This window comes from Hyperolius riggenbachi, chromosome 9 (assembly GCF_040937935.1).
Source record: "Hyperolius riggenbachi isolate aHypRig1 chromosome 9, aHypRig1.pri, whole genome shotgun sequence".
NCBI lineage: Eukaryota > Metazoa > Chordata > Amphibia > Anura > Hyperoliidae > Hyperolius > Hyperolius riggenbachi.
Genome location: NC_090654.1, coordinates 20,477,881 through 20,492,886, shown reverse-complemented (window position 1 = coordinate 20,492,886; position 15,006 = coordinate 20,477,881). Strand labels below are relative to the sequence as shown.

Here is a 15,006-nt window from a genome sequence, read left to right as displayed (position 1 = left end):
TTTTCAATTTCGCGAAAATAGCTTGTATTTTTGTGATTTACGAGAAAATGCAAACACTCAAAATTTTTATCATGAACAAAACCTCAACATACACTCTTTTTACAGCAAAAAAATGTACCATGACAAAATGAATAATATTTTTACCGTGACAATGTGTGAAAAAGCAAAAAAATAATTAAATAAAAAACTTATTTTCAATGGCATTTTCACTCAAAAATCTAATTTAACATTATTTTTGTGATAATGAATGCAAGAAGAATATTGGCAATTTTGCTCATCACTGATTTTGTGAACCAAAATATACCAAACCAAATAGCAGACGTTTCAGAAAATGGTCACCTGGAATGCAGCTTCTTCTGCTGAGCACTTCCATGTCATGATAACAAAGGTGATAAACTTTCATGGCCCAGTCACATTGGCTCTACAAGTTACCCGTATTTCGCGCCGTATAAGACGCTCCGGAATATAAGACGCACCCAGGTTTAGAGGGCAAAAACCAGGGGAAAAAAAATAAAATATATATATATATAATTAACCTGGTGTGTCCATATTCCAGAGGCGTCTTGTACATGTTCTCCCCCAAATGGTGTCTCCCTATGGGTCCTGTGTGCCCCTTCTCCCCCATGTATCCTGACCACCCCTTCTCCTCATATGTCCTTCTGTGTCCTATCTCCCCCATGTGTCCTTCCTCCCCCATGTGTCCTTCTCCCTTATGTGTCCTTCCTTCCTTATGTGTCCTTCCTCCCCCATGTGTCCTATCTCCCCCATGTGTCCTATCTCCCCCATGTGTCCTTCTCCCCCATGTGTCCTTCTCCCCATGTGTGTCCCCGCTGGGCCTGGCCTGCCCCCTGCGTGCCACATCTCTCCCCGTGTAATAATTTCTTTCCCCCTCCCGCCATCTGATGACGGCTACTGATGACGCAATCAGTACAAGCCGCGCAGTAGAGGAAACACACGGAGTAGCCGGGTGTCTGCAGTCCTCGCAGCGGCGGCATGGATCTGGTAAGCCTCCACCGCTGCTGCTGACACTGCGGGACATAAGTACAATGGGGATAGCGAGACACGCGGGGGGGAGGGGGTGACCCGGGGAGACGCACGCATGGCCGGAGGGGGAAAGAAATTATTACACAGGGAGAGATGTGGCACGCAGGGGGCAGGCCAGGCCCAGCGGGGACACAGGCAGGGAATCCCCAATGGCGGCGGGTTGCGGTTCGTATCGGCGGGCGTTCGCAAGTTGGGGATTCCCTGCCTTTGCCGTATAAGACGCAGGGACTTTTTCTCCCCATTTTTTGGGGAGAAAAAGTGCGTCTTATACGGCAGCAAATACGGTATATGTTATTTGTTAGAAACTTAGAATGTCTGCATCTTGCGTTTAGCATGAGTATTAAAGGAAACAATCCATTCCAGTCAAAAAATAAAAGGTCTTCATCAGACATGGACCTCTCTTTGTGATTTTCATTACACAGAGTTAATTGGCACATAGCTTAGTGATCACTTTCAGGAACTTAAAATAGTTTAAAAAATGTTAAAACCTTAAAGTGTTCCTGAACTCTGGGTGTATTTTATTTTTAAATTAAGGGTATTAGTGTGTGTTTTTCTAAAGCATGAATAGTTACTTTATGTCAGGAACCGGCCCCATGGTAAGCCTGCAGAGACGGTTCCCGACTGGGGTATGGACCAGATCGCTAGGGGAAGCAGCTCTTTTCAAGCTAACACAAGGCTGTCACTCCTCAAAACCCTTCTCACTGCCACCACTAGCTGCTGCTAGACACTCCAACAATTCCCACTCTGCTGTCGAGTGGTCTACACTCAGTCCAGTGTTTTTCGTATTTGGGTCAGCTGCACGCTTAGGCCAAAATACAGGAACACCGCACACACAATACAATCACACAATAGCAAGGCCCATCGGGCACTGAACTTGTAACGCAAATTATACTGCAGTCTCTCCAAGGCTCCAAGCTCCAAGCTGTTAGTACATCAGAAGTCAAGCTTATTAAATAAATATTTAATATTCCAAAAAGTGGAACTGTGCAGAACGGAATAAATACAAAAGATTTACAAAAACAAAGTAAAAAATACAAGGACACACAACAAGACAGTTTGCTCATAAACTAAATAAAAATGGGAATAAAACGTTACCGGCATACAGATCAGAGCATTGTTTGCGAGGAGCATGCGGTCGCTGGTTAGAAACCAGGATAGTCCAAGCATCTTTACTATCTCCAGGGAACTACGAGGTTTGAGTGTTCTATGCAGGCTCTTATAGGCCGATTTGTTGCCCGGGGCACTTAAAGATCAGTCCCAAAACTAATGCAATTTCCCCAAATTGTGACATCATCATTGGCAGAGCCCCTGTCACATCTGGGCTTGCTGTGACATGCAAATTTCAAGGCTTTCCTGTCCCACTTAGAATCTAGTCCAATATTTAGAACAACAGGTAGCCTTTGTCATGTATAGGCTTCAAAGCAATGCAGCACCTTTCCAGGATGCAGGACAAAAGAGTGGGTCATTACCTAATTAACTGTTTCCTTGCTGGAGGTCGCAGTGTCCAGAAGAAACTGAATGCAAATGTACTTTACACTGCCATACAGACAATCAAATTAGCAGTTTCCTTCAGCCAGGTGACCAATTATACCCAGAAGCCAACTGACTTCTAAGAGACATACACATAACATAATACACAGCAGACAGAAAATGTGAAATATGGCTTCTGTATTATATCTAATATCACAAATAGCTGCTATATTATAACACAACATGATACTTTAGACTTTGAAGTCCTGTTCTTCAGATATTTCCACTTCCTGCCTATTGACTTGCTGTCAGTACACGCAAGGGAAGTGGGAATATACTGTATGAGGAATGGAACATCACAGAGACAAAATAAAGGTATGTAGCTATTTATGCTTTACAGGAAAATATACATACACCTTTATTTGTCTCCCTGAAGTCACACTCTTCAGATATTCCCACTTTGTGTGTGTAGAGTGCCAGCAATTCTAAGAGCAGGAAGAGGGAATATGTGAAGAGTGGGTCTTTACAGAGACAGCGAAAAGGAATGTAGCTTATTGTATTTCAGAAGTTTAGAGAACAAAATACAAATACCTTTTATTTCAAAAAGACATCCAGAACTCAGGTATACTTTGAATGTCTTAAAATGGAACTAAACACAGAATTTCCTCTCTGCTCTAAAAGATTAGCCACAACATGATAACCTCTATGGGAAAGAAATATTCATTACAATTTATAGAAATCCTAAAAAAACCCTGAACTTAAATTCACTTTTCAGGGAGCACAGAAAGGGTTAATCCTCATTGTTCACTTATGAGCATAGAGCTGCACAGAGGTCCTGGCAGAGCTCCTGCAGTCTGTTCACAGATGCTGATAAGACAGTTTGATCTGGCTAAACAAACACAGATTACAGTGCAGTGGATTTCTTAAAGGAAATATCAGACAATTTAACCTATACAAGATCTACTTACCCGGGGCTTCCTCTGGCCCCTTGCAGCACACATGTCACTCATTGCAACTCTGCTCCCTCGTCACAACTCTGCTCCTAACCACTGGCCCGGGGTCCCTGCCGTTGCAGAACACTCCAGCCCACATGTGAGTGATCGACAGCGGCGCTCATGCAGGTGCAGTAGAGGACAACCTTGCGAGGTCGGCCTCCTCACCGGCGGGGACCCCGGGTGGTGGCTGGGAGCGGAGGCTGCAAGGGGCTGGACGAAGCCCAGGGTAAGTAGAGCTGCCTAGGTTAAATTGGCTGGTATTTTCTTTAAGAACCTATATATGGAATAAAGACTATTCATTGTGTGCTGTGCAAGAGCTCAGGTCTGTTTCATGATAATTGGTACATAGAGGTTATTCAGTTTCTGTATTATTATGTCTCACCAGATTGACGGGATTCCATGATTTGGGGGATCTGAATTGTTCCTACTGCAGATGATGGCAATGCGTTGCTGACATTACACTTATAGGTTCCTGCATGTTGACTTTGAAGGGATGGTATGTAGAGAACTGACGCGTTATCTTGCAGCTGGAAGGACTCAGAGTCCTTGTTCACAATCTTGTCATTATGCAGCCATCGGAAAATGAGTGACGTTCCTTTTTGTACAATGCAGGTCAAGGTTAAATTCTCTCCAATTATAAAATCTTCCCTCTCTTCACTTACAGTAATATTTACATCTGAGACTGGCTCTGCTAAAACAGGAGGGAAATAACACATTTTTACTGCTGGCAAGGTTAATCACGGCCGAACAGGGATGCTTAAATCTGATTTTGGATGAAATCCGGATAGTTGTTATCCAGATTTCATCCTGTTAAATGAAATCACCGGTGTGGGTTGGGCGGGGGGGGGGGGGGGATGGTCAATCTTACCTATCTGATGTCTTCTTAGGTCCGTCCCTCGGCGCCTCCCACGATGCAGTCCAAGCGGCGGTCACGTGAGTACAAACACTTCCTCCTTTCCGAGTTGAAGGAGGAAGTGTTTGTACTCACGTGACACGCGTGGAACGCATCGTGGGAGGCACCGAGGGATGAACCTAAGAAGACATCAGATAGGTAAGATTTAAAATCGTATGTATGTACAGTATGTATGTATGTATGTATGTATGTATGTATGTATGTGCTGCGATCAATGCCATGACTGATTTCAATGAAACTTGGTGTACGTATCCCTTACTACCTGTAATGATATGTTCTGGGGGTCTCACGCCCCCCTCCCCTGCACAACTGGGCGGAGCTACAAACAGCCAATTAGATTTCACCCATTCATGTCAATAGAGAAAATGTAAAAGGCTGCCATTCTCACAGTAATCAAACCAGAGTCCCCACACTTGGCACAGTTGGTCACTTGGTGTCCGAGGTTACAAATTCAGTAAAAAATGTGGGGGTAGCATAAAACAGCCAATCAAGTTTTAGCAATTCATTTTCAATAGGAAAATTTAAGCTGCAGCCATTCTTAGACTGTTAATCGCAGGGTTTTTAAACTTAGCACACTTGGTCACTAGGTGACTGAGATTAGGATTCAAGGAAAGAGGGTGGAGCCTACAACAGGCAATCAAAATTCAACTATTGATTTTCAACGGGAATATTTAAAGTGCTGCCATTGTTACAATGATAATGGCAGAGGCTTCAAACTTGCTACAGTCAGTCATTGAGTAACTGGGGGTTACATTCACTAAAGGGGCGGAGCCACAAACAGCCAATCAGAATTCTTGGGGGGATAAACTGCTTCCATTCACACATTTTTGATGCCAGGAACCCTTTGATGCCAGGAACATTCTTACACTGTTAATGGCAGAGGCTTCAAACTTGCTACACTCGGTCATTGGGTGACTGGGGTTCAAATTCTGGATAGGAAGCGGGGACCCAAACAGCTAATCAGATTTCTTTGCTGGATAAGCTGCTTACATTCACACATTTTTGATGCCAGGAACCTGCAAGCTCACAAACTTGGTCATTGAGTGACTGTGTGTCCAGGTTACAAAAAATGGGCAGAGCCAAAGACAAATTTTACTGGGAAAATGAAAACTGCAGCCATTCTTACACTGGCAATGGCAGGGTTCTCAAACTGTGCCCAGTTGGTCACTGGGTGACTGGGATTAATATTCAGAGAAGTGGATGCAGCCTACAAAAGCCACTCAAAATTCACCTGTTGATTTTCAAGGGGAGTAATTACATTGCTGCCATTCTGACACTGCTAATGGCAGAGGCTGCAAACCTGGTATAGTCGGTCACTAGGTAACTGGGGCTCAAATTCTGGAAAGGGGCGGAGCCTCAAACAGCCAATCTGACTTGTTTAATTTATATGGGAATATACAAATTATTGATACCAAGGACCCCAAAGCTCATAAACTTGGTCATTGAGTGACTGTATGTCAAGGTTAGACAAAGTGGGCAGAGCCAACAACTAAATGTTTTACATGAACAAATATAAACTGCAGCCATTCTTACACTGTTAATAGCAGGGTTCTCAAACTTGACACAGTTTGTCACTGGGTGACTGGGATTAATATTCAGTAAAGTGGGTGGAGCCTAAAGCAGCCAATCAAAATTCACCTATTGATTCTCAAGGAGCATACTTATATTGCTGCTATTCTTACGCTGTTAATGGCAAAGGCCTGAAACCTGCTACAGGCTGTGTTTGAGTGACTGGGGTTAACATTAACTAAAGGGGGTGAAGCCACACAAAGCCAAGTTAGTTTAACTTCCATGGGAGATGCAAATTATTAATGCCAAGGACTCCAAAGCTCATAAACTTGGTCATTAAGTGGCTGTGTGTCAAGGCTAGATACAGTAGGTGGAGCCAAAAACAACTTTTTACATGGGAAAATATAAACTGCAGCCATTCTTACACTGTCAATGGCAGGGTTCTCAAACGTGACACAGTTGGACACTGGGTGACTGGGATTAATATTCAGAAAAGTGGGTGTAGCCTACAACAGCCAATCAAAATACACCTATTGATTTCCAAGGGGAATATTTAAACTGATGCCATTCTTACAGTGTTAATGGCAGAGACCTCAAAGCTGTTACAGTTGGTAATTAAGTGACTGGGGTTCAATTTCACTAAAGGGGGTGGAGCCAAAAACAGCCAAACAGATTTCTTTGCTGGATAAACTGCTTCTATTCACATAATTTTGATGCCAGGAACTTGAAAGCTTACACACTTGGTCATTGAGAGACAAATACAATTTTCACTGGGAAAATGTAAGCTGCAGCCATTTTTACACTGTTAATGGAATGGACTTCAAACTTTGAACAGTTGGTCACTGGACGACTGGGATTAATATCCAACAAAGTGGGTGGAGCCTACAAAGCCAATCAGAATTCACCTATTGATTTTCAAGGGGAGTATTTAAATTGCTGCCATTCTTGCACCGTTAATGGCAAAAGCCTCAAACCTGGTACAGTTGGCCATTGGGTCACTGGGGTTCAAATTCAGAAAAGGGGGTGGAGCCACAAACTGCTTATCATATTTGTTTCATTTCAATGGGAAAATACCAAATATTGATGCCAAGGATGCCAAAGCTCACAAATAGAGATGAGCGTAATGACGTAATTACGATTTTGCGAAATTTCACGTAATTAGTGTAATTACGATTATGGCCGTAAGTACATAATCGTAATGAAGAAGGATTTCGCGAAATTTCGCGTAATTGTAATTTTCGCGTAATTTTTGCATTACAGTGGGTATTACGAAATGAATGCGTATGGCCATGCTCCCAAGCGGAAACGTTGACGCATGTATCAATGTTAGGTAGCCGCCGACTTTAAGGGTTAATAGCAAAGCCCCCTTAAATGCTAAGAGCCTCAAATTTGGAGAATATATTAAGGAGATCAAAAGGAATAAGAGGAAATTTTTTTTTTCAAAAAGACCTAATAGTTTTTGAGAAAATCGATGTTAAAGTTTCAAAGGAAAAATGTATACATTTAAAAACCCGCCGATTTTAATGGTTAATAGCAAAGCCTGCTTAAAGTTTAGGAACACCAAATTCCCAGGGTATATTAAGGGGATCAGTGGGAATAAGAGGAAAACATTTTTTTTTAAAAAGACTTTATAGTTTTTGAGAAAATCGATTTTTAAGTTTCAAGGGCAAAAATGTCTTTTAAATGCGGAAAATGTCAGTTTTTTTTGCACAGGTAACAATAGTGTATTATTTTCATAGATTTCCCCAAGTGGGAAGAGTTTTACTTACTTCGTTCTGAGTGTGGGAAATATAAAAAAAAAAACGACGTGGGGTCCCCCCTCCCAGACCTCTTTAACCCCTTGTCCCTCATGCAGGCTGGGATAGCCAGAATGCGGAGCACCGGCCGCGTGGGGCTCCGCACCCTGACTATACCAGCCCGCATGGTCCATGGATTGGGGGGTCTCGGAAGGGGAGGGGCAGCCAAGCTTTCCCCTCCCCCTTCGAGCCCTTGTCCAATCCAAGGACAAGGGGCTCTTCTCCACCTCCGATGGGCGGTGGAGGTGGAGGCCGCGATTTCCTGGAAGGGGGGGGGGGTTCATGGTGGAATCTGGGAGTCCCCTTTAAAAAGGGGTCCCCCAGATGCCCACCCCCCCTCCCAGGAGAAATGAGTATAGAGGTACTTGTACCCCTTACCCATTTCCTTTAGGAGTTAAAAGTAAATAAACACAGAAACACTTAGAAAAAGTATTTTAATTGAACAAAAAACATAACCACGAAAAAAGTCCTTTAATATTCTTAATTAACCATTAATACTTACCTGTCCCTTTAAATAAATGATCCCTCGCAATATCCTCGGAAATGTTCTATCAGTTACAATGTAACAAAGTTATTTACAATGTAACAACATTGTTACATTGTAACTACGCCGCACCCGACGCCACTCGACGCTCAGCCGCCGCATACGCGTCTGTGCTGCAGGACCCGACAGAGTTCTGAGCTATATAGCTCAGAGCTCTCTAAGCACCTTTGTATTTGGGCTCCAAGGAGCCCCATTGGTCCTTAGCAGACCAATGGGGTTCCTTTAAATCAGAAGGAACCCCATTGGTCTGCTAAGGACCAATGGGGCTTCTTGGTGCCCAAATACAAAGATGCTTAGAGAGCTCTGAGCTATATAGCTCAGAGCTCTGTCGGGTCCGGACTCCGTGCAGGACGCTAAATCCCCGCCGGCCCCGCTGTCCTCCCCACCTCTCCCACATGTCACCCACATGTCACCCACATGTGGGTGACATGTGGGTGACAGATGTGGGCGGGGTGGACAGCGGGATCCGGCGGGGACTTAGCGTCCTGCACGGGCGCGTAAGTGTATGCTGCGGCGGCTGAGCGGCGAGTGACGTCGGGTGCGGCGTAGTTACAATGTAACAAAGTTGTTACATTGTAAATAACTTTGTTACATTGTAACTGATAGAACATTTCCGAGGATATTGCGAGGGATCATTTATTTAAAGGGACAGGTAAGTATTAATGGTTAATTAAGAATATTAAAGGACTTTTTTCGTGGTTATGTTTTTTGTTCAATTAAAATACTTTTTCTAAGTGTTTCTGTGTTTATTGACTTTTAACTCTTAAAGGAAATGGGTAAGGGGTACAAGTACCTCTATACTCATTTCTCCTGGGAGGGGGGGTGGGCATCTGGGGGACCCCTTTTTAAAGGGGACTCCCAGATTCCACCATGAACACCCCCCCCCCCAGGAAATCGCGGCCTCCACCTCCACCGCCCATCGGAGGTGGAGAAGAGCCCCTTGTCCTTGGATTGGACAAGGGCTCGGAGGGGGAGGGGAAAGCTTGGCTGCCCCTCCCCTTCCGAGACACCCCAATCCATGGACCATGCGGGCTGGTATAGTCAGGGTGCGGAGCCCCACGCGGCCGGTGCTCCGCATTCTGGCTATCCCAGCCTGCATGGGGGACAAGGGGTTAAAGAGGTCTGGGAGGGGGGACCCCACGTCGTTTTTTTTATATTTCCCACACTCAGAACGAAGTAAGTAAAACTCTTCCCACTTGGGGGAATCTATGAAAATAATACACTATTGTTACCTGCGCAAAAAAAAACTGACATTTTCCGCATTTAAAAGACATTTTTGCCCTTGAAACTTAAAAATCGATTTTCTCAAAAACTATAAGGTCTTTTTGAAAAAAAATGTCCCTCTTATTCCCACTGATCCCCTTAATATACCCTGGGAATTTGGTGTTCCTAAACTTTAAGCAGGCTTTGCTATTAACCGTTAAAGTTTTTAAATGTATACATTTTTCCTTTGAAACTTTAACATCGATTTTCTCAAAAACTATAAGGTCTTTTTGAAAAAAATGTTTTTTCCTCTTATTCCTTTTGATCTCCTTAATATATTCTCCAAATTTGAGGCTCTTAGCATTTAAGGGGGCTTTGCTATTAACCCTTAAAGTCGGTGGCTTTTTTTATATTATACGGAGCGTTACGGTTTAACGCGAAATTACGGTATGGTTTCATGCGAAATTACGGCATGAACGAAACGCGAAATTACGCGTTGAAAATTACGCTTACGGTATTTTCAATTACGATTTTAATGGCAATTACGCTACCGTAATTTCGCATCGTAATCGCAAATTTCGCATGCGTAATTATAGTAATGCGAAATTACTAAAATTTCGGCTCAACTCTACTCACAAACTTAGTCATTGAACGTTTGTGTGTTAGGGTTAGGTAAAGAATATGCCGGCACCATCTGTATCAATATGCTCTTTTTGTTTATTAAAGACCAACAGACATGTTCCAATTACAACGTTTCGGAGGCGTACCTCCTTTGTCAAGTTATGCCTGTGTCTCACTGGTATATTTCAAATGATCATCTTAAATAGTATCAGTACAATATGCATTAGCCTATCACATCAAAGTACCGCCTCTGGTGGTCACCTCCCCCTACGTCCTGCCAAGCGGACCTTATGGGGAACTTGGTTACACATACCTATGATGTGTCCTCCTCATAGGAATTCTCCCCCTAGTGGGTGCGCATCCGTGATGGCGCACGTCCACTACCTCCGGCGCTGCAGACCCGCTCAGCCGCCGACCAATCACGGCAAGGTGTGATGTGACATCATCAGGTACACGCCCACTTAAGAACGGACCTGATGGGAAACCTTGGTCGTGACGTGCGGCGAGATGCCGCATGATCGGATAGGCTGTAAGGACGTCACGTGTATAAACACAGTGACGCCCTTCTGGGTCTGACATGACCAGAGGCCTAAGTGTGCGGAGGGAATGCCGACCATTAGGAGGCAAGAATGATGTAACCTTAAAAGTATGCCGCGCCTGCACAAAGTGGGACGACACTGCTAACTCTATTTTAGCAGTGTAGTCCCACTTCGTACAGGCGCGGCATAGTGTGAGCCAGCTGCGATTCCAGATTTTAGAACAAGTGCCCCCCTTGAGGAGAGGGGGTGATAGAGTTAAAAAACTCCTTTATAAGGAGGCAATCTGGATACGCAGGCTGGACACACTTGAGCCGCGTGGCATGAATAGGGAATATGATATGCTGCCATTGATCTAATTATGCTGTACTTTTAAGGTTAGGAGATTATATATACAATGATGTAATAAGTGCTATGTGTTTCCTGGTTTTCTATTAACTTTGGGACCTCCCATGGGGGTGTGCATTTGGGTGTAACACGTCATCTGTGCGTATCAGGGTGGACTTTGTCCACGCTGATTAGGGATGACTGACTAGGCGGCTAATTGCCGTCTGAGGGGGCAAGACTTTAGCGTACTGCGCTGGTATACAGCGCACGTGGCGCTTTGTTTACATCATTCTTGCCTCCTATTGGTCGGCATTCCCTCCGCACACTTAGGCCTCTGGTCATGTCAGACCCAGAAGGGCGTCACTGTGTTTATACACGTGACGTCCTTACAGCCTATCCGATCGTGCGGCATCTCGCCGCACGTCACGACCAAGGTTTCCCATCAGGTCCGTTCTTAAGTGGGCGTGTACCTGATGATGTCACATCACACCTTGCCGTGATTGGTCGGCGGCTGAGCGGGTCTGCAGCGCCGGAGGTAGTGGACGTGCGCCATCACGGATGCGCACCCACTAGGGAGAGAATTCCTATGAGGAGGACACATCATAGGTATGTGTAACCAAGTTCCCCATAAGGTCCGCTTGGCAGGACGTAGGGGGAGGTGACCGCCAGAGGCGGTACTTTGATGTGATAGGCTAATGCATATTGTACTGATACTATTTAAGATGATCATTTAAAATATACCAGTGAGACACAGGCATAACTTGACAAAGGAGGTACGCCTCCGAAACGTTGTAATTGGAACATTTCTGTTGGTCTTTAATAAACAAAAAGAGCATATTGATACAGATGGTGCCGGCATATTCTTTACTTGAAGATACAATTGGGACTCACGTGCTGAGAGTCCTACCCGCAAGGCACATCAGCTAGTTTCCACAGGAGTGCTATCCAATCATCTTGCTAACATTGTGTTAGGGTTAGAAAAAGTTTGCAGAGCTAACACCAACCAAATACATACCCGGGCAACGCTGGGTCATCGGCTAGTTGTTTCAATAAGAATGGTTGTGTGTACTTAAAAATATATGTGTGAGTTGGGGTGTCTTATTTTCAGTTTGATGGCTGTTTGAATATTGTTAAATGTGGAACTAGAATAGGTGCTCCTCATCCCTGTTCTAGATTGACAAGGATGTTATCAGCAAAGCTGTAGTAGGAGAGAGGTTTGTGGCATGAATCAATCTTAATGTCCCACCTGTGTCTCCACTCTGCCTCTTCCTTCGCTCCCCTGGCTGAACACCCATAGTAATTACTATAGGATTACAAAAATGGCCACTGGAGTACAGGGGTACAGAATGAGGCTCAGAGGGGGGTATAGGAAGACTGAAGGAGGGACAGATGGAGGATGGTGAGGAAGGAAACAAGAGAGTGCACAGATGTACAAGAGGGGGCACATGACAAGAGAAGAAGGCACTGGGAGATTAAAGAAGGCACATATGGAGAAGAGTGAGAACAGGAGTAGCACACAGAAGACAGAGAAACAGGAGAGAGCACTGGGTGACAGTAGTAGGCACATAGTAGGTACACAAGAACATGAGAAGGAACAGAGGGACAGGGAGAGGCACATAGGGGGCACAGAAAGACACATGGTGGCATAGAGAATATACGGAAGGGCATGAGGAGACACCAAGGGGGAACACAGAATGAAACGAGGAGACATAGGAGAGTGAACAGAAGGAGTACAATGGGACAGGAGGGAGCACAGGGTGATAGGAGGAGGCACAGAAAGAGGACAGGGAGACATGAGAGGCACAGAAGGACAGGAAGAGGCACAGAGAGGGCTTACTCAAACTGACAGGGCGAGATCAGAGGGCACAAGGGAGAGGCACAAAGGGGCACAGTGTTTGATTTACAAACAAAAAAGCTTAAAGGAACACTATCAACTAACATTTTTTTTTAATTATAGATAAGATAGGAAATGTTTTGGAAGTGCTGCTGAGTACTGGTGTATACATTTGAATGCTTATATCTTTGTTTACTGTTGTCTAATTCCTTTCACTCTTTTCTGATGGCAGTCTACTCTAATCTGATGGCAAAGTGAGCTATGAGTGGAGGGGGAATTCCCTCACAGTGCATCTGTTAACCCTGTGTGTGTGAAAGAAAGTCCTGTGTCTGTGTCCTGAAGAGAGCAGAGGAAATGTAACTTATGTGCAACATTAACAGGTATAATTGTGTGTGTGAAACTTGACACCTGACAGGCTGTTTTCGTATAACTCAATATAACTCTATAGCTTCAATATTACACTGTGCTTAGCATGTCAGACTGCAGAGATTCCTACCTCTGCAAATGAGACATTTCAAATGTAGCTGAAATCTACACGCAATGAATTAAAGCTTTTGCCTCTGATATTTAACATAAAAAGTAGGAAAAGGTTTACCCAGCTACTTAGACATTATTTGTACATTGTCATTTTAGAACACTTGTTTTGATAATGTTCCTTTAAGGGCAAAATACAGTACCTAAATCACGACAAAAAATAGCACCCAGATACTGCGCTCATATGAGGAGCAAAAGTTCAGCTTAACAAGCAATAACCACAATAACATCTAATATAGACAGATAATATTGGTGCACCATCAATAAAGTTCTTTAAGTATTTGGATAAGCGCTCTAAATTGCTTGTACTTCAATAGCAGATGAAATAAAAGCCCCCCCTTCGGGGAAAGACTCACCAGACTCCACGGCCTTCTGGGCCCATTCTCGCTTTCGGGGTATTGGCCACCCCGCAGCCTCACTGGCAATCCACCTTCAGATATCCCAGGTCTGTATAAGCAAAAAAGGGGCTCCACATAGCTTGTACTTCTACTATTGAAGTACAAGCAATTTAGAGCGCTTCTCCAAATACTTAAATTAAAAAAAAAAAAATACAGTACCTGTCTGATTCATTAACCATTTCTGCCCGTGGGGATTTTTCACCTTATGCATCAAAGCAATTTTCACCTGACATTCATTCGCTAATAACTTTATCACTACTTATCACAATTTATTGATCTATATCTTGTTTTTTCCGACACTAATTAGACTTTCTTTGGGTGGTACATTTTGCTAAGAATTATTTTTTTATAAATGCATTTTAACGGGATTAATAAGAAAAAATGGAAAAAATTCATGATTTCTCAGTTTTCAGCCATTCTAGCTTTAAAATAATCGGCACTACCATAATTAAAACCTATGTATTTTATGTGCCTGTTTGTCTCAGTTATGACACCATTTAAATTTTTTCCCTATCACAATGTATGGCACCAATATTTTATTTGGAAATAAAGGTGCATTTTCTCCGTTTTGCGTCCATCACTATTTACAAGCTTATAATTAAAAAAAATGTTCATAGTATACCCCCTTCAAATGCATATTTAAAAAGTTCAGACCGTTACGTAACTATTTATGTCTTTTTTTTTAATTGTAGTTTTTTTTCCATAAATTTTTTTATTTGGGTAATATTTTGGTGTGGGAAATAAACAGTTAATTTTTAATGTTATTATATGTGTAAATTGTAATGTAAAAAATATGTAGATGGAGTTTTACTATTTGGCCACAAGATGGCCACCTTGAATTTTTTTCCCCTCCTTGTGCTTCTCGCCAAGTGGAAGTACAAGGGGGATGCGTACATTTTTCCGGGCAGAAAAACTGAAGCCGCTTGTAAGAGCGCTTCGGTTTTTCTGCTGGGGAGATGGATCGGTGATCGGGAACCATGTTCCTGTTCACTGATCCCAGGGCTACTGGGGGACACTACGGGGGCGCGCCCACGATTGCGCGCGGGAGTGCACTGCAGCAGAGCAGCCGATCGGATGTGAGCTTCACGTCCAGGTGGCAGAAATAGTTAACCGGGGTCTACCTGTATGATACGAGATTTCGCCTGCTTAGACCATACTACGATCAGTATATTTAAACCCCCGGCAGCCACGGCTCGCAAACGGCGCCCAGATACCTGAAAGCGATCCTACAGAGGCACTGCTATTGACCTGAGGACGCGGTTTTTACCGTGAAACGTGTTGT

General features: G+C 43.7%; 1 protein-coding gene across 1 annotated transcript in view; it reads right to left on the bottom strand.

Annotated features, from left to right (window-relative positions):
- Nucleotides 1-15,006, bottom strand: part of LOC137531494 (Fc receptor-like protein 6) — a 128,935-nt gene that overhangs the window by 22,711 nt on the left and 91,218 nt on the right. The window contains exon 5 of the mRNA XM_068251409.1: nt 3,892-4,200. Coding sequence (XP_068107510.1) covers nt 3,892-4,200 — 309 coding nt within the window. The remainder of the gene's footprint in view (nt 1-3,891; nt 4,201-15,006) is intronic.